Source organism: Rhinolophus sinicus, chromosome 1 (genome assembly GCF_057876585.1).
Source record: "Rhinolophus sinicus isolate RSI-liver-muscle chromosome 1, RSI-T2T, whole genome shotgun sequence".
Classification (NCBI taxonomy): domain Eukaryota; kingdom Metazoa; phylum Chordata; class Mammalia; order Chiroptera; family Rhinolophidae; genus Rhinolophus; species Rhinolophus sinicus.
In genome coordinates, this window is record NC_142501.1 from 108,178,316 (window position 1) to 108,203,686 (window position 25,371).

Sequence of the window (25,371 nt, forward strand, 5' to 3'; positions counted from 1 at the left end):
GACTGAAAGGACAACAACTGACTTGGAAAATAAAAAGTCCTGGAAGTACACACTGTTCTCTAATAAAAGTCCTGTTCCCCTTCCCCAATAAAATCTTGAGGGGGAAAAAAAAAAGACCCTGTCTTACATAATGTAAGACCGGGTCTTATGTTAATTTTTGCTCCAAAAGACGCATTCCAGCTAGGTCTTATTTTCGGGGAAATGGTATTAATTTTTTTATTTTTTACTTTTGTAAGAAGATAATTGAAGAGTCTCTTCTGAATCAATCTTAGAAAGGCTGGCCTCTTTGGGGTTGGGGTGGAAGGAAGAGGCAACAGGCCACACCCTCAGCCCAGGCTTCCATCCTCTGGAAACCTTCAAAGAACAGCCAACAATGAAGTAACAATTCAAGTAACAACGAAGTAGCGACTGGAGTCGTTTGCTGTTTCTCATATACAGGATATAGAACGCCAGGCATAGACTTAGCCTAAGTAAATTTTAAAATATCTTTTCTAAGCACTTCTTAAAACTCCATACTCACATTTAGATAACTGGATGCCTGGCTGATTCCATGCAACGAGTTCCATGCCAGGATCTCAGGGTTTTTCCTTTGTTTAAAATAGGGCACTTAGTTTTTCTGTTACAAAAGTAATACACACTTTCCCAAAAGACCACAGAACTAGAAAAAAATAAAATATATGGAAATATAAAACCCACTCTTAGTTAAAAGTTTGGCATATATTACTCTTAAAAACTATGAAATAAATAATATATTTAGAAAGAATTCTCCAGATATTTTATTTTGCCAACAACTATTCATAAAAATGAACTGAACAGAGAGTAAGATAAAAATTGACTAGGAAGCACAAGTAAAGAGCAAGGCTGCCACTGTAAGAAGGCTGCCACAAGATAAACTGAACAGAAGCTTGGTCGTTTTCTAGCTTTCCTGAAATTCTGTAAGAGCCACTTCTGGATGGGCCAGTGGGAGAGGCTGTGAGGAACAGCTGGCCACAAGCGAGGCGCTGGGCAGGCTGCAGTGGGAACGAAGTGCCAGATAAGATACCTTTTCCTGAACGTCCGCAGGGGATGGGATGCTGCAGTATTAATTTTGCTTCGAAACTCACCTTGGCCCCCCTCCAATTTCCAGGCTAGTGGGAACAGATGGAATGTTCTAGACTGTAGGAGGAGGAAAAGCAGGAATTTCAGCACATATTCAACATAAGTAAAAACAATCTGTCAGTCTGACCGTGGCATACTCCTTCAGGTTCGGAAGAGGAGGGGGGGCCCTGGTGGTCACAGCCTCAGGTTGTCTCGAGTATGGGATGTTCCAATCTACAGGTTGTCCTCTGTCAAGTACGTAGCTGTCCTAGGTTCCCTCTGCTTTCCTGAGAAAACACGATAGCCCATGAATGTAATAAACTCTACTGATGCAAACATTTTTCATTATAATTGCACTGTTACAACACTTAGCAGAAGCAAGAGGAAGCATAACGGGCAAAAAATTGAAGCTCACTCTTCAAGGCTCCTTTCTGTGTCTAACGTGCATAGCATGATGTGCTCAGCATCCTGCCCCAGATAACCTTTCCAGTTTTATCCTGCCCCAGTGGTTTCTTCTCTAATTTCTACTGTTGGTCATTGGTTCTTGAGGACATGTTTAGATATCACTTCAGGCAGGTGAGCCTTCTCAGTCCCCTCAGCTCCTTCCAAACGTCTGGCTGAGTGTCCCTCTTGAGTGCTCACCAATTACAACCCTTATCACATTTTGTCATTATTTGCTTTTCTTTGCTCAAGACTGTAAGATCCTAGCAGAAATGTTTTAGTTATTGTATCTTCCGAGTTGACGAGTGCCAATACCTAAAAGGGCATAAATAGTTTCTGTATTGAACTGACGATCACTTTTACATAGATCAGGCAACATTTAATCAGAGCATTCACCCATGTCAGGTAAGACATTGCAAAAACTCACTCAATACTCACAGCAACCCTATAACCTAAGTACTGTTTTAATCTCCACAGATAATCAGACAAAGATTATGGAACTTGCCCGAGGTCACAGCTGAGAAGACTGACCTGGGATTCTAACCCAGTTCGCTCTAGTCTATGCTCGTAACCCCTGGTCTCTGCATATGAAACTACCTTCCCTATATGTGGTTGTTGAAGCAATTTTTTTCTCAAGACTTGGTGCTGCGTCTATAAGGAACTAGTATAAGTACAAAAATTCTAATACTATCATTTCCCCACACTGAGTATTCCTTTCCTTTATATAATCAGATGGTATTTAAGAAAGTAGGAAAATTGATAGCGCATTCTTATCCAACAGCAGTTGCACAAAGTTCCCTAAGTTTAAATTGCAAAACATGACGGGTTTATGACACTGCACAGAACTCAGTGAGAAAAAAAGATAAGTCAATTTTAAAAATGGGGAATGAATGAGTGGTCAACTTGTCTTTTCATCCATCAGATTGTTAAAGACAGTTTTAGAGAGTAGGGAGATGCTGTTAGTACAAGTTTACAATCCTTGAGAGCGATTTGGCAGTGCTTCTTAAAATGTACGTAGTTGATCATCAGTTCCACTTCTAACAGTCTAAAGAAGTACTCACACAAGTGTGCAAAGACTTGTCCAAGAATGCTCATTCAAGATCATCGTGACATTTCAGAGCAATGGAGGTAAAGACCTAAATGCTGTCAGAGAAAAATGTCACAAGGTTCAGAAATCAAAATGGCTTCCAGCCAAGAAGAGAGGAAAACCCCAGAAATGGATCCACCAGCACCCTGATCTCGACCTTCCAGCCTCCAGAACTGAGAAAATATAAACCCGTTGTTTTAGCCCCCAGTCTGTCATGTTGCTATGGCAGCCTGAGCCAACTACACTCCAAGAAAACTGACCAGCTACTTGGCACATTGACCACCGTGGCTCTGTGCATCCTAGAAACGGCATCCATTTGTTTTGATAAGAATAGGCACATACTCTAGGTACAGGTTTGCCTTTTCTACTCAGTAATGTACTGGGTGTCCCACATCAAGCTGTGTCAGACCTAGGGAGCCATTGACAACAAAGGTTGGGAGTGGGCACGTGGTTGTGAAATCCGGTCATGTCACCTACCATACCACTCAAGCGGGCAGCCTGGCAGAGCAATGGAACGGCCTTTGAAGGCCCACTAGAGCACTTGCTCACAGACAATGCCTTGTGAGGATGGGGTGTGGTCCCCAGGATGCCACATACACTTTAAGTCAATGACCTGTCTGTGGTGCTGGGTGGATGACACATGGTGAAAGCTGGAGTTCCATCACCATCACTCCCAGGGACCCACCTGGGAAACTTCGTCTTGTCTCTGCAACGCTGGCTTCCCCAGGTTGATAGTTTTTATTTCCCAAAGGAGGAATTTTTTCACCAGGGGACGGACACAGGAGTCCCACTGAAATATCAGCTACAGTTGCCACCTGAACACTTAGGCCAGGAGCTAGCATGCAGAGAGGTAATTGACCCTGATCTTCGGGAAGTCAGGTTGCTGTCACACAATGGGGACAAGGAGGAATGTTTGGTACCCAAGTGATCTGGTTGTGCGCCCCTAGGTACTCTCTTGCCTAATGGTGGTCCATCGACCTTGAGCTGTTCTCAAACTCAAGAAATGGATCTGAGGGTACAAGGAGTGGAACCTAGTTGCATGGTTTAAACGTCTGTGTCCTGTCCCCCCCAAATTCACATGTTGGAACCCTTACTGCAATGTGATGGAGTTAGAAGGTGGTGCCTTTGGGGGTAATTATTAGGTCATGACGGTGGAACCCTCTTGAATGGGACTAATGCTCTTATAGAAGAGATCCCACAGAGCTCCCTAGCCCCTTCCACCTTCGGAGAGCCCTCACCTGACCATGCTGACACCCTGAGCTCGAGTCTCCAGAACTGTGAGAAAAACGTTTTGTTGGTGAGTGACCCAGTCTGTGGTCTTTTGTTATGGCAGCCCGATCAGACTAGGACTGGACTGAACATTGTAATGCAGTGCTCAGATCCCCTCAGGACTGAAGGACTCCCACCTCCCCTGGAGTTGCCTCCGCTGCAGAGAGCACTTTTGCCTAAGGTCACATACCGTTTTCAGGGAAGGCCTCACACAAGGACCTAACCAACTCAGGAATATAAAGGTCCAGCCCCCTTGTGCCATCTCAGGACAAATCTGAAGGGTCAGCCCATCTTTAGAGCTCCCTATGGGATTGGCTGAGGCCTCCTTCAAAGCGCATTGCAAGCCCCTTCCTTTGTACAGGTGGTGATCCCAGGAGCCCTCCTTAAACCACCTGTGGATTGATCTCCAGCTCAGAAATGGCTTCCTGGGGAACTGAACCTGTGACATGTAATTATGTAGAGAAATGTCCTTGTTTGGGGGAGATACATGCTGAAGTATTTCTGGGTTACATGTCATGAAGTTTGCAATTATTTTCAAACTATTCTGGAAAAAAAAAGGTAGGTATGTGTGTGTGTGTGTGTGTGTGTGTATAGTAAATATGGCAAAATGTTAATAATTAGTGAATCTAGGTGAAGTGCATACCTGTGTTTATATTTTTCTGTTTCAGCTTTTCTGTTTGAAATTTTCCAAAATATGATGTTAAGGGGTTAAAACACACACACCGCAAATCAAGACGGGTCTGATACAGAGATGTAAAAGAAACTTCCAGAAGTACTAAAGAAACAGCAAGACAGTGGGGGTGTATGAGACCCAAGGTACAGGAGTTTCAAAATTAAAGTAGTATTCAATATTATCAAATGGCTACAAAATGGTCAAGTAAGGCTAGGAATGAAGTGGCCCACAGATTTAGCATCCAAAAGGTCCCTGATAATCTTAGGGTCAGAAGGCTTAGTAAAGAAAATGTTATAGGTACCCTGCCACTTAGCACCCTGCTCCTTTCTCTACAGATGGTCATTTAGCTGAAGTACCATATTTTTCTACTGGGTTTTTAAGACTTTTTTTTTTTAAGAAGGGCGTAGCTAACAGTGGCCCATGCAGGGATCGAACGGGCAACCTTGGTGCAACCAGCACCACACTCTAACGAACAGAGCTAACCGGCCACCACGGGTTTTTAAGACTTTTAAAAAATTGAATATTATGTATGTTCAAGGTTCTGGAGTAGTCATGGGGAGGTTATAATGCTCACAATTTATTGGGAGAGGCACAGAAACGCAAATACTAAATGCACTGATAGTTTAAGACTAGAGAAACTGACAGACGGATACAGAGGAGTGACGAAGGGAAGTTAGAAAGCTACACTCCAGAAGCTTGTAGGAAAGACACACGCACACAGAGGCATATTTAAGAAACAGCGTAAATGAGCCATTGCAACCTGGCTGAATCTGCCTCGATTAGTTTGCAAATTAAAGCTAAAAATGTATTCCCAATATTTAAAAATCGAGGTATTTATCACAAAATCCCGATTTCTAGCAAATTGGAAAGACCTGGCAACACTAGGCTGGAACTGCAAAAAGGCTCTAGAGAAGGCAAGTATCCCTCATACCCTCAGCCAGCTTCGCTGATTTAAGGTACTTGTTTGGCCTCTGCAGACAACTGAGTCTTTTTTTCCTTTGACACAGTGGCTGGCGGAGGCCAAATCGGCAAACTGCGGCCTGTTTTTGTAAATAAAGTTTTGCTGGAACCAGGGCATTATAATGAGGTTAGTGAGGCAGGATTTTTTTTTTTTTTTTTTAGCAGCCGTTCGTACTTTTAAAAATTATATAGTGGATTGAAATACTGTTGATCTTGATTAAGGTTTCTGATGCCCCATAAATTCTGCACCGAGTCCAGTGCCTCACTCGCCTCACCCTAGTCCCCGTCCTGTTTGAAGGGCTCTGAATAGCACGCTGAACAGCTTGAACTTGATCTAATCTATACAATGGTAGGCAGCTCAATTTTCCTTTTTTTTTTTGAGTGGAGGTAAGACCGGCTCAGATCCGCGTTTGGGGGAATACTTAGGTTCCCAGGCCCCAAATCCCGCTCCCGCACTCACAGACTTTAGGATTCCCAACTTCTAACACCTGCATTTTAATTTCATGTCCCGGTTCCCTCTTCTGCCCCTAAATCACTGACGGTCCACTCTCCCTTCCTCTCCAAGTAACCGCACCCCCACCCCCACCCCGGAAGGTCCCAAGCACCTGCCTCTTCGGCTGCATCTTCCACCTGCACTCGGCGTAGCCTTTTCCTGCGTCCTTCCAGGCGCGAGAGTTGATACCGACACCATCGCTCTGCCTCAATGGGGCGGAGCTTCCTCATCGGCGCGCTCAGTATTCGGCTAGTGCTGCCTCGCCCCGGCGACCGTCCAGCGGGAGGCGGAGCGAGTCCAAAATGGCGGCTCTCAGGCTGGCGCGCTCCGTGTTGCTGAGGCTTTGAGGTGGTCGCCAGGGGTCTGGGGGAGACGATTTCCCCGCCACGGGGGCCCTAGAGGATGAATCGGGGGCTCTGCTAAGGTTAGGCGGTGGGGGTGGAGAGAAGTGGCAGCAAGTGCTGCGGTGGAGTCCACGGAGCGGGATGTGCGAGAGTTACTCCAGGTCGTTGTTGAGGGTCTCGGTGGCGCAGATCTGCCAGGCGCTGGGCTGGGACTCAGTGCAACTCAGCGCCTGCCATCTCCTGACGGACGTGCTGCAGCGCTATCTGCAGCAACTGGGACGGGGCTGCCATCGGTACTCTGAGCTCTGTGAGTACCGGGCTGGGTGCGGGAGGGCTGCCTCTGGACAGTCACGAGTGACACCTCCGGTCTCCCCTTCGCTGTCCCAGCGTCTGCGAGGTGTTTGTCTTCCCCCCCTGCCCCGAGATCGGGTATCTTCTCGGCCCCTGATGCCCCTCCGCTTCCACTGCCCCTGGAAACTCTAGTTATCCCTTTGGTGCCTCTTCCTTGTCCGCTAACTTCCCGCCTCCAGCCGGGAGCCCTGTCTGCGCTCCCAGCTCCATACCCTCTCACTCTTCTCTGAGCTGAAATGTGCATCGGTCTTTCTCATGGTCTCATGTTTTGAACCACCTCCAGAATGCCTTACAGCCTCTTTTACTTTGGTCCTTTTCCTTCCTTTCCCGCAAACTACTACAACTAGTTGTCACAGGCGCTCCGTCTACCGGCCGTTTCTTACAAAGCTGGCCATTCTTCAGCTCCTAACAACACTTACTCGTTGACAGCTCTGCTCCGTTACGGACACTACCTCTTCATTCTGCATCTGTTCATTTCATAGACCGTTCTCTACTTAGCTCTTTGCCAAGGCCAACTTTGTCACTTTCACTTAGATTAACTTTCACTTACATCTCAGTCACCCATTGATTTCCTCCTTTATGTTTTTATGTCAGTGATTATCAAAGTGTGGTAGAGGGATTATAGGCAATTTACAAGGTTCCCCAGGTAATCTGGGATACAGTACTTACGGTTTTTAAGTGAATACCTGGTAGTGTCTATAGGTGATGGCATTTAGTAATTTGGAATATTTAATAGAAGCCACACATCATCTCATTGATGTGATGCATATGTGTGGAAGGGAAACTACCCTTTATTTAAATTTCAGGTCTTTATTTTTAAGGTGGTAAAGTGGAAAAATGGGTGAAGTGTTTCTTTGGATATTTTGTTTTACTCAAGTGATTCCTAAACTTAAAAGTTGAGACCTATGGATACACTTTACTTCTTAGGCCCCAATTTCCATTGTAGTTTTCACAGTGCTGCCGAAATAATCTGTCCATACCACAAATCTGATCGTGTCGTTCTTAAAAATACTTTAGGCAGAAAATCTAAACTTGAAACAGCACAGTTCCTTTTGTGAGCTAGCATTTTTCTTCTCTTCTATCATCCTGCCATCCTAATCTGCAACCGTGCTGAGCTGCCTGTCTTTTCCCAAGCATTTTCAGCTGTCCATTCTTACGTACATGCTGTTTCTTGCTGTCCTTCACCCCCTGGTCCACCAATAGTACTTCTTATATTTTGAGATTCACTTTATCACTTGTTTCAGGAAACTCATGTTATCTGCTCTTGTAAGTCTGTGCATAGTATGTTATTTAACACCTAGGTTTTTAGTCATCTGTGTATATCTGTCATGCTCTCCTGTCTCTTCCCCAGGAGACAAATTTATTATATTTATATTCTGTAAGCCAGTACGGTGCTATAATATAATAGGCACCCAGGAAATATTTGTTGACTAAATGAATGAACTAATAACCCACAACCATAATAGCTATTTACTCACTTCACTTTTTGAGTTTTAAAAGTATGTATTTTTTGAATGCCTGATTTCACTGATACTTCTAAGCTAAATTTGAACTGCCCAGGAACTCTCATTCTTGGTTATTCTGAAAGTACACCAACAGCACACGATAGGACTCGCTTGGCTTTTGCTTCTACCCCCACCCTCCGCTGTCCCCACTGTCCTCCTTCATGGTCTTTTGAGGTTACTGTTATGGTTATGCATCGTCCAGATTATATTTTTGCTACCAAGTCCCCTGAGTAAGGATGGATGTTCTGTACGTTTAGGTGATGAGAATATCCCTGAATACATAGTTACCTTTCCTGCGTTATACACAGAGCCAGGATGTGCACTCCAGTTGTGCCCAAGTCATCACGTGATCACTGTTGTGAGTTAATGCGAACCCCTTTCCAATGACCCAATTTCTGTAGTTGATTTTCTTCCTCTTAGTGAGAATGCAATTATCAGGTTCATTATTCTCCATTGTGATTTGGTGACTTTTTAAAAAATTGCTAATTCCTGGTATACTTATTAGTTACAGACTTTTTAGATTCTTTTTTCTTTACTATCCTTGTTTTAACTTTGAATCCTATAACTTTAGATTGCTACTAGGCAATCTTGTATTCTATTCCTTTAAATCCTGTTTCCGATAACTGGGTCTTGAATATATAATATACTTGATTCTGAGTTACATATTTGCTTAATGTTTTCTGTCTTTTTAATAGACATTTATTGAGTACCACTTAGGAACTAAACACTGTGCTAGGTGTTGGAGACATAAAATTACTTAGGCACAATCCCTGCCCATAAGGTTTGTATATGGGTGTTACAATGTCAGCAAAACCAAACCGATGGTATCTGTCCCTTTTTCAAAAGCTCCCAAGTTAAAGCAAGCATCAGAAGTTACTATTCATTCAACAAATAATGCAACTTTAAATTTCCCTAAGGTAACAATTTGTCAAAGCATTCAGGGGCAGATGTTTCTGTCTATGTTGTAATATGTGTAAAATATGAGTTACATGAGCTGGAAGCAGGTGTAAATCTTTCAGAATGACTCTTCAAGACTGGTACTATGACTTAATTATTGCGTGGTCTAGGCAGTAAATGCAAAAGGAATAAGGTAAAGGACAGATGGTTTGGGGCCGTGGGTTCTGGGCAGGATTACTTCACAGAAAAGATGAGATTTGAGTTGAGCTATAAAGTATGGTTGTGTAAAGATGGCGAGTATGTCAGGTTAGAGAAAGCATAAACTAAGATATCCACATAGAATTAAACATGATGAAAGTACCAGTGAGGTGGCTGGCTTGACGTATGTAGCCAGTTCATTTGGAGGGATTTAGAGGAAAAGGTTAAACAGTGAAATCAGGTTAGGGAGGGACATAAAAGACAGAGAAATAAAAACGTGGTAGAAAACACTGCCTACTCCTAAGGAAGGAAACAGTGTGATGAAAGGGATAGTTTAAGAAAATTGTCTTGTCAGAGAGGGGCAAGAGACTCAAGTGGGGAGAACTTGGAACTATTCCGAGATAGTGATAGTAGGAATAGAATGAAAAATTCTGAAATCCAGGGCCAAAAGCAGAGTGGGGCAGGGAGTGGAAAGTACCCAAAGGTCTTAGATTGAAATTGCAAAGCATATGAAGAAATTCAAGTGATTATATTTTTTAGTCTGAGAGAATAATAATACTTTGGATAGGAAAAGAAGAGTTGAAATGCTTATCTACATCATTAAAAGGAAGAATGAGTATTGATTTTATTTCTTTTTTATACATCATAGAAGTAACTCATACTTGTAGAAAAACCCTAACTGCGGAAGCGTTTGAAGTTAGAAGTAAAAGTCTCCTTTTAAACTTTCCCCTTCCCCTGTACTGCAGCTTTCACCCCCTTGAACTGTTAATGTTAACCCTTGGATGTATAATCCTTCTAGAGCTTTTTTAGTGCATGTGAGCAAGCATGTGTTGAATTTTTACAAAATTTGTATTATTTTCATTTTACAGCATGATTTGATTTCAGAAATGCTGAGTTTGAAGTGAACATAGGAGATTTCAGTAAAAAAAATCCATTAGGCTATTGGAAATCAGGAACTGGAATTTTCATAGAAGTTTTAAAAGATGTGAAAACCTTAAGTTCTGCTAAGGGTAGGCATAGGAGAGAGTTCCTTTTCTAAAGAGAATCCTACTACACCTAACTTTTAATCTTTTTATCTATATCTCTTTTTATGGTGTCTTTTAATTGCATTAAAACTTTTATATGTAAATTACCTTTATGATTTAAGTTCTTTCTGTAAATTTCCTTGGGTTTAAAAAATTGATTCAACGGTATAATTCATTCAATGAATATTTATTGAGTGACAACTATTTGCCCGAGATGCATCATTGAACGACAGAGAAAATGTAATGGCCATTTACTTAGCACAGCCTTCTAATTATTTGATAACAGACAATAATAGTAACATTTATTGAGCATTGACTTTGTGTTAGCCACTGTTCCAGATGCTCTTGACCATCCCTAAACTACTTTTGATATTTGTTCTATACTAGCTGATTATTAGTATGAATGGTCTGTGGTGTTCTGGTTGGTTGTCAGGTCATATTTAAAACTGACTTTAAGAATCAGTTTTCTAATCTTTAAATAATATGCTCTAGTTCACTGGGTCTTGAATATATAATATACTTGATTCTGAGCTACATATTTGCTTATTATTTTTTAAAGGAGCATTCATAGAATTAAAAAATAATAATAATTTGCTTTGCTTTTGACTTTGTTTCAGATGGCCGAACAGACCCAGTTTTGGATGACGTTAGTGAAGCTTTCCAACTTATGGGCGTTAGTCTTCATGAACTAGAAGATTATATTCACAATATTGAACCTGTCACTTTCCCACATCAAATTCCTTCGTTTCCTGTTAGTAAGAACAATGTACTTCAGTTTCCTCAACCTGGAAGTAAAGATGCAGAGGAAAGGAAAGAGTACATTCCTGATTACATGCCACCCATCGTGTCTTCTCAAGAAGGTTTGTAATGTGTTGTTCGTTTCTTACTCATATCCTCATGTAACTGTTTTAATGGGGTTTTAATCTTCTCAGTTCTCCTAAGAAAATTATATAAAAGCTATGCCAATATATAAATTCTAGAAATACAGTCACCATGTTTTAATGTTATTTACAAATCGTTCTAAGCTTTAAGTCAACAAACTTGCAGCTGGCATCCCCAGACAGAACCTTGGCATAATCCAGATTCTGCCTGATGAGGCATTTATTCCCTTTGTAAATTTTAAGAAGGGGAGGACAGAATGTGTCCACAGAGACCTTTCAGTAGACATATCAAATGAGAATGGCATATTTAAGTAAATTAGAAAACCTTTGAAACAGAAAAATTGGGGTAGCTCGTTTCTTCCCCCCTTATTATTAATGTGAGTTGGATGAAGCTGGGAACAGTGAGTGAACAGTCACTAATAATTATGCAGATTTATCTTTGTTTTTTAGTGTTAAGTACTAATGTTGACTGTTTGGTTATATAACTTTTGATTATAAAATAATAGTTTATCAGGCACTATAGTCAATCATCACAGAGGTCTCTTTTTCTTGCATGATTTGGCATGTTGATTATTTAGGTTCACTCACATTCTAAAGAGATAAGTATTGTGGTCTCTAATGCAGGTACATAATGTTTTTTCTTGTCATAAATTAGAAAAGTTGCAGTTCCCTTCTTTTTTCAATTCTAAAACCATAGATATACTTCCAAACAATGCAAATGATGACAGAAATAATTTTTATTTGTGATTTTTTTTTTTTTTTTACTGTGGTGAAATATGCATAAAATTGACCATTTTAACTACTTTCAGATGTACAGTTAGTTCGGTGACATTATTCACATTGTTGTGTGGCCGTCACCACGAGAACTTTTCCATCTTCTCCAACTCTGCAACCAGTAAACAATAAGTCCTCATCCCCCTTCTCCCGTCCCCTTAGTAACTGCCTAAAAGTGTGTCTCCTCCCACCAATTTATTTGTATTTGTAGCCTTTATTACCTTTGAGGAACTCTTACTGTTTATAACTCCCTATGTAAAGTCGTTCTCTAAATTTAAACCCCTCATTCCCTAATGTCAATGGTTTTGATCTAAGAAATCTATATTTGTTACTTCTCTAAACATATATTTATTTACTTTAAAAAGATAGCAAATGCATTTTAATATCAACATTCTCAAAGGAGGGTTTCTTGGGCAGAGGCCTGATTGGAAAGAACTCCATTTTCTCTTACAAACAGGACACGAATGTCAAATGGGCCTGGAATTTTCTTTGCTGTTGTCTTTAAATATAACTTATTAAGCTTCCAAGACATCTTTATAAAAGTCATGCTGAGTATTAATCCATGATATGTCCTCTTGTACTTTAAGAATAATCTTTCTGTGGCTCTGAAGTTTTTAGCTGAAAGGTACTTAGAAGCACACAAAATTTGGAATTGTACTAAGAAAACGTGAATGGTTAGCCAATGCTGGGAGAAAACTTAAGGGATTGTGTAGGAGGAGACTAAAGGAAAGACGCTAACATGCGAGTAACTGGAACGCCAATGATTCTCAAAGTAGTAGGTCATTATAAGTTTTGTATCAGTAAATTAGATGGTGGTCAAGTTTAACGGCCAGGACGTATGTGCATTATCAAGAGGCATGTGACTGAGCCTGAACTACTGTCTTCTCCATTTAATAGATTTCAGCTATTTCTTCTCTGCCTTTTGGAGCTTTCTACATGTATCTTGTGGCTTGTATGTCTTTCTCTCTTCTATTATACCTCCTATTTAATATTTAAACTGTTTGATTTTTGTTTTTTTCTGACCTTTTAATAATTTCGACTAAGATGGACATTTGATTAATCTTCATCCTTGATCTGTGCGTAGGCTCATCTTTGGTCCATGATTTATCTGCATTTATCTATTTAGAGAGTTATTTAATTATTTTTTTAGAAATAAGCTCTAACAAGCTCACTACTCAAAACCAAAGCTAGGACTTTGATAATGATCTCCACTTAACCAAGACCTTCTTGTGTTTTTTTTTTATAGCATGCAAATAATACACAATAAAGTTCTCTCAAAGTGATATGGTTATCATGTTTAAATACTGCCAAGGAAATGTAACTAAGATGTAACTCAGATGTAAGTCTGAGTTATATTACATTGTGTAGTGAAGGAGTATAAAAAACAAGTTAATGATTTTAGATACGTATGTCTGTCTGAAATTACGACAGTGAATTTTTGAGTTTCTCTCCTGGAATATTTGAAGCAAAGGAGAATCATATTTCATTTGAGTTTTTATGGAATATAAATTATAACCATTTAAAAAGGAAAATAACGCAAGTCTGAAAGCAACTCTTCTTTTTTTAGCTAATATTTACGGATTCTTTAAGAAGTAGAAATTTGCTGATTCATAAGTTAATGCATATGATTTATAAGGATGCAATAAATGATAGGCAGTACGTTAAGATGCTTTTCAAAACCTTCCCCCCCCCCACCACCCCCATTCAGGGAAAAAGATTTAAAATGCAGTCCTGTGGTTACCATTTTTCAGTGTAGCCACCCAAGTCCACTTAATAAATCATTCCAATCTAAAATCTCTTTTTTCATTGGTACAGTATGTTAGAAAGTTCCTGGTATTCTGGTTAGTGGAGCAAAGTGTGGTACAGACGTGAACAACTTTGGTAATAACATCTGTTCGCCAAGTTCTTTATTATTCTTTTATTTCCTTATGAGCCGCCTGTGATGTGCCTGACTTTGGTCATAAAATGTGATTAGTCAAGTGCTGTCACAGGACTACCATCTTATCAGTCCTTCCGCTTGGTTCATGTCAGAAAAACATGTGAATGTCTTCTCTGCAATGGAGAGTGTGTAAGAATAGAAGGGCCGAAGGGGCACAGGCTGTCGTAGAAAAAGCAGGGGCTTCATGGAGCCATTCGGACGGGACTCAACCACTGTCTGGGTTTATAGTCCCACCAAGTTGCTTTACCTTTCTGAACCTTATTTTCATCATCTGTGAAATAGGTGTAAAAATAAATGAAAACTATTTGGAAATTTTTTAAAAAGCAAGCTCATAGATACAGAGAACAGATTGGTGGTTGTCGGAGGTAGGGGGTGGGCAAGGTGACTGAGGGGGTCCAAAGATACAAACTTCTAGTTATAAAAAATGTCTTGGGATATAATGTACAGCATGGTGACTATAGTTAATAATACTGTGTTACATGTTTGAAAATTGCTAAGAGGGTAGATCTTAAAAGTTCTCACCATAAGAAAAAAACCTTTGTAACGATGTATGGTAACGGATGTTAACTAGACTTAGTGTGGTGATCATTTCCCAATATATTGGAAATACTGAATCATTATGTTATACACCTGAACCTAATACAGTGTTCTGTGTCAGTTATACCTCGATGAAAAATATAATACCTACCTCATGGGTGACAGTGAGGGTTAAGTGAGGTATTTTGTAATACATTTATATAAAATATATTAACTCATACGACACACAGCCACGAATGTTAGTTCTCTTGCTGTTTTCCCTTCCTCCTTTTTAAGGACTTTACTTTTGAATTGAAACACAACATACATTTATGAGGTACCTCTACAATAAGAATAAACCTAGAACATTGTTAATCGTATGAGTAGGGGCTAAGGGAATGCAAACCTAACAGCTGGGCCGGGGTAGATTCTTGACTGAGGAGCTGTTTGAATGTCAGCAATGTGAAGGTGATGGAGGAGGGGATGATACAGAAGGCATTCTTGCCCATTGAATCATACTCCCATTTCCCTGGAATAACCTTGTTTAACAGGTGTGAATCCTTCTAGATCTTTAACGTCAAATGTCTCGACTCCTTAGACTCAAGATATGTGTCCCCTTCAGTACCTGCCATTTATTTCTCAATCTGCAATCTGACTTCCTACTCTCATCCTTTCCTTGAAACAGCTCTGAGATCCCCAATTACGTAGTAATTGGTGACCTTACAGAGCCTCTTTTTGTGGGGGTGTAGCGTAGTGAACTATTAGAAGGCCAATCAAATACCTTTTTAACCACCTCTCAGTTCAACACATAAAACTTTACCAACGTCCCCAGAACTGCCCACCCCCCACCCAGCCCAGTTCATAGTCCCCTCCTCGCTCCCTCCAAAACTAACCACGATCCTAACTTTGTAGGGAATATTTCTTTGCTTTTTAGTGTTATCAGCCAAGTGTGTATCCCTGACACTTTGATTTCTTTACGCCGTCCTCTTGTTTTACTTCACACGTCTTTTAGGTCTCTCTTGATCCACAGCCGCCCCACCCCCCACCCCACCAACCCGCTCTTTCCAAAGCCCTTTCTTTTTCTTCCAGTGTATTGAAGAATCTGGGTGCCTGACTTCCAGGGTTGCCACCATCTGGGTTTTGCTGACTGTGTGCTCCTAGTATGCTTCAGTGTGTTTCTTGCACACTGGCAGCGAGAAGCTGGGCTGGGTCAGACTTGGGCCAGACAGACGCAGGGCTGTGCTCCCTCCTCAGGAGGCTGACGTTGGGGTTCCCCTTCTTTGGTATTAGCAGTGTTGACACTCACTCACTGGGGGTTGCAAGGTCGTGATAGTGCGTCACTGGGGTTTTATTTCATTCTTTACTAGAATAATTGTATAAGGAAACCCTTTCTCTCATCTGTTATTGAGTTACTCAGTGGTACAGTTCATACAGGGAAAGGAAGAAATGCCTGATTCTTTCATTTTATAAACCCAGTTTGGAAAATAATGAGTGGGTTCCTGGTCATCTATAGGTGACTAATTAGTTTTACCCTTATTGCAACTCAGATTGTCCCATCTCTGGCCAGTGGCAGCTTCTTCCATCTGGCTTCTGAATCCTTTTGGAATGATGCTAGTCGTCTTTGAGAGAGCCCTTGCTGTCTGGTGCATCAAAATGTTCCAGGCTCATCTTGTATATTCTCGTCCCGCACTTGGAATCAAGAAGCCCTGGCTTCCTGGGAAATGGCATTTCAAGTTCACAATCTAGGCACTTGGGGTACTTATTACAACTGTGTCTTCATTGTTTCTAGGCAATAAGTAATAAAATATACATATAGGTGTGTGTGGATAGGTAGATAGGTAGACAGGCAGATAATAGACGAGGTACTTTCTGCGTCCATATAGATATTTCCAATTCAGATTCAAGACTACAGTTTTTACTTTTTGTGTTTCATCAGTGAATACTTTTGTCCATAACAGGAATTCTGGCTCCCAGGGGTAAAGAGGATAGAACATTCCATACTCACTCATTTACTTACTATAGCTTAGATTAGGCATACAGTTTAATACTGTATCATTCATGATTACTGAAACAGGTGAAAAAAATTTTTTTGTTTATGTTTCCTGTTATTCACCCCAATTTTCTATAATTGTACATTGTCAGATCGTATAGCTACCTTTCTGAGTTCTGTCACCTCATTTCCGAGTTTTTCTAATTTTGATTTATTTTCTCTCATGTCTTTTAGACCATTTTAAAATAGAACATTACAGTTTTTATCTGTTGGTTGGTTTTTTGTTTTGTTTTTTTTGAGTATGTGTTTCTTGTGAACTTCCATTGTCTTTAGTATTTAATCTCCTTTTTCTTATAGAAATTGTGTATGTGAGTATAGCTTTTCTGAACATCTAGAAGGAAGTTCAGGGGAGTTTTTCAGACTTTACAGTGGCCCCTCTCCTGTTGTTTTTGTGTAGTGTTCAAAAGTAGGGTAGCTTCCTTTCTGAGACGTTCTGTCTGTTTTCTTCCACCACTTTTATCTGGATCTTCTCTTTTCTTAATGCCAGTTTTCCTTTTCTGCTCAGTTGTGACTCCAGTGCCAGCAAGTTTCTTTGCAGCGGGCTCTGCCCTGGAGAGAGTAGCAAAGGGTCAGGTTTGAAATCTCTGCACTTGACTCTTCCCAGCCCTGTAGGTCTCACTCTGGCTCCTGGACCTCACCCATTTTGGAAGTAGCCAGACCCTGCTCAGCCTTGGCCACTCTTCTTACAGGGCCTGCAGGCTTTCAGGGGGTATCTGTTGGCTTTTTGAGGTTCTCCTCGTTGGGCCAGTCTTCCCATTACCTCTCACCGCCTCCCCCTGCACAGATGGGTAGTACTCGTGTTGTCTCGTGGCTCTTGGTGGTTAGTCTTCACCCTCTTGTATCTTGGCATTGATGGATATACTTTGTCACCTCGTGATAATAATTGCTCTATTGTTATGTGGCAACTTGGGAAGATCCAAAAACTACATTGCTACTTTCTTCCAGGAGTCCCTTTATTGCATCTTCTTGCATTTATCACTCTTTGAAACTACTTTTCCTTAGTGACATTGTGCTCTTAATGCTGCTTATATGACTGATTCATTCCCTCTGCCTTTTGTGGGCTCATCTTCTGTAATTCTTCTACTTCTAAATTGTTGAGTCTCCCAAAATTTTATCTTTGACGTCTGCTTTTCTCACTGTACACAATTTCTGTGTGGGATCTTCTGTGTGCTCATGGTTTCAACTCTCATCTGTATACTGTTGACTTCCTGAGCTGTCTCTCCCTCCCACCACACCCCTCAGACGCTATACCCGGTTGTTGGTGGGTTGTTTCCACATTGCCCGTAGCACCTCACATCAGTATATCAAACGCTGTTCATGTTATCTGACTCTTAATACACCTGTGTTACCTATTTTAGTTGGTGGCACCATCTCATACCCACTCATTCAAGCTAGAAATGCTTATTCTTGCCCTATAATCCGTTCTGCTAATTTTGTTTCCTATAAATTTCTGAAATGCTACCCCATTATTCCCTTTGTTTACATCTTTATCTCTTCTCTGAACTAGCCTTATCTTCCAAAATAAACTGTTACACAAAAAGTAAGTATATTCCACAGTATAAGACACTTTATTAGCTTTCTCTGTTTACACTTACAGTGAGCAACCCTTTTTTCTCAAGGAAAACCAAAAATGTCTAAGGGAAGCAATTTCTTTTTTTCATTCAAAATAAAAATGCCTTTAATCATTGTAGAGAAGTTCATTCTTGTAGCTGAGATTACTAAATGAATCGAAGACTGTTACTGAGGAAATTTACACTGCCTTTTAGTCACTAAAATATTAATATTTGTGTTTACTTGCAAATAGAAATATAAAAGCAGCCATCGGATAATTTGTCCTTGATAGCACATGGTATTTTCATAAGCATTATCTCATTTAATCTTGAAACAACCCCTAACGGCGGATGCTATTACCATTCCCACTTTACAGAAGGAGTGGTGGACGTTTTACAAAAGGGTGGATGAACCTGCGTGTCACACTGAATAGGGAGCAGAGCTGGATTTAGTTGATTGCATTCAGTGCTGCATGTAGGATACCCACTGTGTGTCACGTCCTACACACACAACCCACATCGAAGGCAGAGGCATGAGTAAGATGCCCATCCCTCCCCTCCTTTGGCCTTTTTCTGTGGTTGCTGGAAAGCTCTGCGTGGGCAGGACATTCCTAAGCGGGTAATACCGTCATCAAGCCAGGCTTCTGAGTAGACAGGTTTGCAGAATGCCTCTGGGCCCCAAAGCCCCGCCTCACACCTAGCACTCCCTGTCACCCCCTCGGGTACTTCACCCTCATGGCCTTGCAGGGCTGGAGTGCAAGGGTCTGGGTAAAATGTATTCTGTGCATCCAAGGCAGTTGCCTGGGGCTTTGTGGTGTTTGTTTTTTCCAAATCCTACAGCCTCCGAGCCATAAAGTTTATTTCTGAAATGATCTAGAGGGCCCATTTGTGGTGACTGGCCTGTCACATTCCGTACAGGTTTCTCTGTGTAAATCTGTGGGGCCCTCCATGATGAGACTTCTGCCTACCTTTACATATTAATTTCCTGCCCCTCATTCCTCCGGCTTTAACCCCCAGAATCATTAACTTGCTTGTTTCCCCAAAGGAACTGTATGTCTCCGGATCTTTATGGGCTGACTTGGAGTTCCCTTCCCATGCCATGCTCCTTTGGGCACCCATGTATCTCTACCGTCACACTTAACAGATTTTTGTTCTAATTATTAGGTTTATTTGTCTCTAGAACTTACCCTCATCTTACTTACTGTTTACATCGTACACTCACTCTCCATTTCACCTTCTGCACAAAACCTAAATTCCTATTACTCTACCTGAGAGATCAATTCAAAACCGGGAGGAAGTGACTGCTATCTTTACGGGAATTTGTTCAGAATGTTGGGGAAGAAGTCTCAGAAAGTAGCTTATCCAAAGTAACACAGCTCTTAAGTGACAGGAATGACAACGGAGTCCCAGTCCGTTAGTCTTAGCCCCGTACCCGTTGCGTCCCTCGTTACCCTGGTAGGATTCTCAGTGTACATGAATAAAAACAGGAAGGTTTATCTTGTGACATCTCAAGTTTTTTTCTTTTTCTTTCAAATTAACTTCTGGAGTAGTTATTTTTTTTAAAAAAAAAATCATGTTCCGATTCTTTTACTCATGTTACTTTTTCTGCTTCTTATTAGCCTTAGAAATGGCTCCTTACCTATAGCATAAAGATTAAATTTTAAAAAATTTACAATAAAATTTTTATAATAAATACGGTGGTTTGCATTCAGACCACCAAAATTAGTCCTGAAGTAGAGGTGTATACATTTCAAAATAGGGAGTAAAGTACCAGCTTGCACAGATTTGGTAGACTGCAATTTACAGTGGACTTGGCCAAAAATTCTCTTCTTTACTGAAAGTTTTTTCTTTAATCTGTCTGGATTTATAAAAATAAGGACACATTTTCACTATAATAAAATAGTTTTTCTGTGTCTAAGTCAACAAGTAATCACATCAAATGCCTTAGAAAAATTAAGTATTTTGATATTTTATTTACCACAACCACCTAATTTGTCAGTTTCGCCCTCCAGACATCCAGATCAGAAAAAAAGATTTTGTTGTTGTTTTTTCCCCCAATTTTAAATTTTCCAGAAGTTTAACGTTCCTGTTATCTAATTATATTTCTTGGAAGACTTCGTGTGTGTGTGTGTGTGTGTGTGTGTGTGTGTGTGTGTGTGTAGGTGATGTTACATGGCTGACTTGGGATAAGACCCCAAAGTTAGTGCTTTGTTGTAAGTTAGGAGTTCGCCTGTCTTGCTTTTCTGAATTTGAATCTTATCTGGGACAGTGCAGTAATTGCATTTTACATAACTAATTACCTGCTATGGCTACATAGAGCTTTCCTATTTCAAATAAAATGATATTGTTATTTGCGTCATTCACGGGGGTTATATACTGATCCTGTGCTATTGGTGCTAAAAGGAAATACAAAACCGTTTTTTCATTCATTCATCAAGTAGCTCTGGAGAACCTACTATATGCCGGGCACACAGCTTATTTCTGGAAATACAGAGGTGCCTTCCTAGGGCTTCCAATATATATGGGAAAAAGATTAGACCAATGTTTGTATGTGATTTCAAATTATAATTTGGAATATTTACTTCGTTTGTTGCAAGGAATGAGGGAGTCTGGATAATCTTTAAATAACCAGGATACGTTGATTAGATTAGTAGATTCTGGTGGTCGTGGGAAGGATGGACGCCAGAGAGGACACCACTGCAAGCATTGATAGAGCTTGTCGCAGTCGTCCAGGGAGAGATGATGGGGCCCGAATTCTGACTGGGGAGTGATGCAGAGGAAGGACCAGGTGTGGGAGACGTGACTGGACAGGACTGGGTGATAGAGAAGTTGCAGAGAATATGCTAGAGAGGAGCTGAGGTTAGGTGAGCAGTTGGGAGACTGGATATCCAGATCTTAAACAGACTGGCCTGGTAAGGAGATAAAATTTAGAACGCACCTTATCTCCCTCAGGCACTGCTCTAGCATGACCTTTTGTTTAATTTTTAAAAACAATCAGGTAGAGTTCAAGATTACGAAATCTGGCATGAACCTGGGATACGGGCAGACTTCCTTGCTTTAAAAATGGCCAGGTTTACTTGTTATGACCAGTTTGCTGATAGAGCGCCCAGTCTGTGCCAGACGTGCTTCGTTGGGTGGTGCAGAGGCCCTCCTTTCAGTGACCTCCTGGTGGAGGGAGTATATTTAAACATGGCCCAGTTGTCCTTGTAGGATGCTAAATTAATATTCCTTGAGTTCTTAGACCAGAAATTGCTTGAAAACACCTAATGTCAGTTTTGTTATAGAAGATTAAACATTAACCTTTAGTTTATTAGTTCAGGGCTTGAAGTTATATATATATAACGTTTGATGTTTTCTTTAGTAATGGGATGTTTGACTACCAAAACTTTGTAGCTTAGTATTTCATTGAAGTCTGACAATTGCAAGCCTTTCTTTTTACTTTCTCACAAGCCCCAGTGCCCTCATTTGTAAAATGGGGATAAATAGCCTCCATGGGATTATTATAATTGAATGAGATAAATGTGATCTATCGTTACAGGTTTTTGATAGGGTCTTCTGACAGCAGGCCTGCCTTTACAATGTGTTCCTGTAACTCTCAGTACCAAATACATTGGTTGTCATGCCACTATAGCCTGATAAAACACTTAGAGTACAATAAGTGTACACGTTTGTAATTATGCTCCCTCTCATTCTTTCTCACGTGGAAATTCTGACATGGTGTGTGAAATCCTGCGGCACAGAGCAAGACTCACAGAGTCAAACTTAGGAGTGTTACTGCATTCTGGGTAAGGGAGGTTCAGTCCCACCCACCCGTCCACTGCACTTCCCGCTGGTGCTGGTTCATCAGCTCACACCCTGAAGACCGTAGCATAACTCAAAATTTTATGACACTGATTAACTTTGCGAGAAGCAAAATGAAGACATATGTGAATATGCAAATTGTATTGGCCAGAGCTTTACAACTACCTCTCAGAGCTCTGTCTCTTCCATTGTGTTTTTGGTAATGGACTTTAGTTTAATTGATGTCACTTTTACTAACTTTTAATCAACTTTTTCTGACCCTAAATATTTAAGAATTTTTATTTTAGATAATACTTAAGTGTGATTATTTGCTTCTAATTTTACCACAGGAAAGAAGTAATACTTTTTCTCTCTTTTTGTTGTGAGCACTGTGATGTGATGTTACAGTGTTAAGATTAATTGTTGATGTTTTTTTCTAATACATTGCCAGGCACACAAAGAACGCTCTAAATTGGTTATTTCCCCCTCAAATAATCACACTTGGTTTAAATTTATAATTCATTTTTATCAAGTATTATATAGTAAAAATGTAATGCTTAAATATACTCTGTTAATAATATTTATTTATTATCCATCTATTGTATTCTTGCTGGAGACTTCAAATTCTGCAGTTTAAATAAGAAAATTGATTTCTTTTATAATGTGGCAGTGATTACAGTTCAGTAGGTGGCACTCTTTCCTTTTCTGTTAGTGTTAATGAATATCCAATTAAATGTCAAAAAATGTATTCAAAATCTTAAGGAAAAGCATACAACTTAAACCACTGATAGCCTATTTTAGAAAGAATAATAATAATTTTGTTAATAATTTAGCGTCTGTGGAACTTTGTTAGTTACTATGAATATATTTATTATTTATTTTCCTTGAGGAAACTTGTATCTAAAACAGAATTCCTTTGTCATTTAGCCAGCAGCCTTATGTTATCCTTTCTGAAACTCTTGATTTTCTGAAAAATTTGAAATTATTATCCATTAATAACTACTTTCCCAGTTTTGATTTTTAAATATTGTCTTCAAAGTCCCACTAGAAGATACTTTAAAAATGAATACATTTTTCCCATTCTAACATAACAGTTTTCCTCATTTTTTATAGTGCCCATTCTTTTTTTACTTACGAAGAGAATATTTGGTTTGTTGAAATAGTTAATACAATTTTCTTTTACTCTTTTTATTCAACATTATGTTCCACTTTTTAAGCTTAACATTTTTGTTGTGTTTTCCTTATTCTATGTATTTTATATTTACTGTTTTTAAAGAATGTACTATACTTAGCCATTTTCTTATTTTTAGACACTTGGAATGTTTTTAAACATTAAAATGTTGCCTTAAATATCTTTGTGCATATTTTTCTTTTAAATTATTTCCTTATGATAAATTCCCAGGGTAGGAGTTTATAAGTCAAAGGTATAAACACATTTATGGCTTTTGACATGCATTACACATTGCTTTCCAAAGGAATTGTATCATTTTACGATGCCATAATGAATGTATGATTATACCAGTATCCTAGCAGTCTCATTGGAATTGAATTTCAAAGTATTATTTATTTATTTTTTTATACAAACAAATTAAACACATTTTGAGACTGACTTTTGTTTTAAATTTCTTAGTTAAAATTTGGGAACTAAAAGAAAAACTTCCACTGGAATATAACCACTATTATTATTGTGATTTAATCCTCCAAGTCTGTGTGTGTGTGTGTGTGTGTGTGTGTGTGTGTGTGTGTGTGTGTGTATACAGGCTGATTTGAACATAGTTTAATAATAATATATAATTTTATAGACTGTTTTTCATTTAATTAATTCACCTACTATGTGTTAATCCTTAAGTAACTTCTGTTTGCTAGACAGTGGTAATAGGTGTAGGAGTGAACTGGAAATGTATAAAATGGACTTACGAGATTTGGTTTGGGTGGTTCTTAGTCATGAGAGGGTGTGTATAAGCAAGGATATGATTGGAGTAGGTTGGTTGTATGGAGAGGATGCCAGTTTGTTCGATCTTTTGACTTGAAATACTTAGTGACTATCTATGAGCATGTATGCCCCATTGAAGTTAGCTATTCCAATACAGAGTGATGGTTGAGAGCTCTCATTAGAAATAGCGGAAAAATATTATTCATGTTGCTATGTGGTCTTTATAACCACTATTTTAAATGACTGGATGTAATAGGCCATCACTTAGTGTTGAACATTTAGGCCTCTTCTAATTTTTAACTTATATGAATACCACTGCAATAAAAACCTTTATTCATACAGTTTTCTTAGTCTTTCAGATTATTTTTTATGATCGAGTTTACAAGGTCTTGATCGAGTTTACACGGTCTGATTACTATGTTAGAGAGTATGAAATTTTAAAAAATATTTTTTGATGAAATCCCTTTAAAAAGTATTGACAGTACCACTGTAATGTAGAATACTCACTTTATTCCATCCTTTCATTTAAAACAATATTTCTAATTTAATGATGATTTTTATTTGCATATTTTATATTTTTATGGACTAACATTTAACATAATTTGAGAAAAAGTGTTCTTAACTCTCAGTATTTTTAGAGTCCATGGACTCCAATTTTTTGTTTTCAGTTTTGTTTTCAAGCAGTTCTTACTATTTGAAAGTATTAGCATTTTATAATTTTTATTTTTAGAGGCTTTCAAAGGGACAAAGAAAACATTTTTTTTAATTGAATAAAACTCACTCTGTCTTGCCATTGCCACATGGGTTCATTGAACCTTTTTATAAATCTAAGTTGCATTATGGGATCTTATGGATCATATTTTTCCGGTATCTTGAAACATTTTGCTATTTTATCATCATAGGAATTATTTTATTATCATTCATCATTACTCATCCGTTATTCCAAACTATGCTTTAAAAAAATAACTCAAATAATAAAATAGAAGAATGATGAAATCTCCCAGATAAGGTGATCCAATAGAGAAATAAATTGTCATCCTTCATTTTTCTAATTGTGCAACCAGAGTATTATATTCTATTTCAAGAAGACTGGAAACACTATCGTTTTAGTCTACTTTTAGATTTAATGGATCACAGTGAAAATGTAGAATTTTTCATTTCATTTGTAATGGGAAAGAAAAAAATTGACATGTTTCACAAAGAGATCGAAACATATCTGGCTTTTTGATGGTGATGATGATGAAGAAGGGGGAGAAGAAGAAATTGATCATATAAATGAAATCTCAACTGTGGGTCCTCAAATGACCATATCCTAGATGAATTTTCTTCAACTGAGAGTTGACAAGAGAACAGTACTTCTTAGGACAAACAAATAATATGGTTTTCTCATCCAGTTAGTCATTTAACAGGAAGGGTTTCATCATGCAATAATATTTTTATAAAAAGATCATCCCATTTTGCTAAAAGGATGTGTGACAATATTTTTTCATATTTTATGCCTATATACCAAAATTTACATGATACAGAGGGATTGCTGTGTTTAAATTCTTATTACAATTTGTATAAAGTTGTTTTCACTATGCTTTTATTCAGACTTCTATAAATTATTAATAATAAAATGGCTTAAA

General features: G+C 39.2%; 1 protein-coding gene and 1 long non-coding RNA gene across 3 annotated transcripts in view; one reads left to right on the top strand and one right to left on the bottom strand.

Annotated features, from left to right (window-relative positions):
* Positions 1 to 752: 752 nt before the first annotated feature.
* LOC141570038 (uncharacterized) lies at positions 753 to 6,254 on the bottom strand. The gene is made up of 2 exons (XR_012493782.2): positions 6,117 to 6,254; positions 753 to 1,364 (listed from the first exon to the last, which is right to left on the bottom strand). It is a non-coding gene; the product is annotated as an uncharacterized LOC141570038 (long non-coding RNA).
* Positions 6,255 to 6,283: 29 nt separating this feature from the next.
* The window catches only part of TAF3 (TATA-box binding protein associated factor 3), a 145,993-nt gene continuing 126,905 nt past the window's right edge, over positions 6,284 to 25,371 (top strand). Inside the window, exons 1-2 of one of the 2 annotated variants that reach the window (XM_019738270.3) lie at positions 6,284 to 6,651; positions 10,938 to 11,180. In XM_019738270.3, coding sequence (XP_019593829.2) covers positions 6,486 to 6,651; positions 10,938 to 11,180 — 409 coding nt within the window. In that variant the 5' untranslated portion in view covers positions 6,284 to 6,485. The remainder of the gene's footprint in view (positions 6,652 to 10,937; positions 11,181 to 25,371) is intronic. The other variant, XM_074325012.2, reaches the window with a different exon arrangement.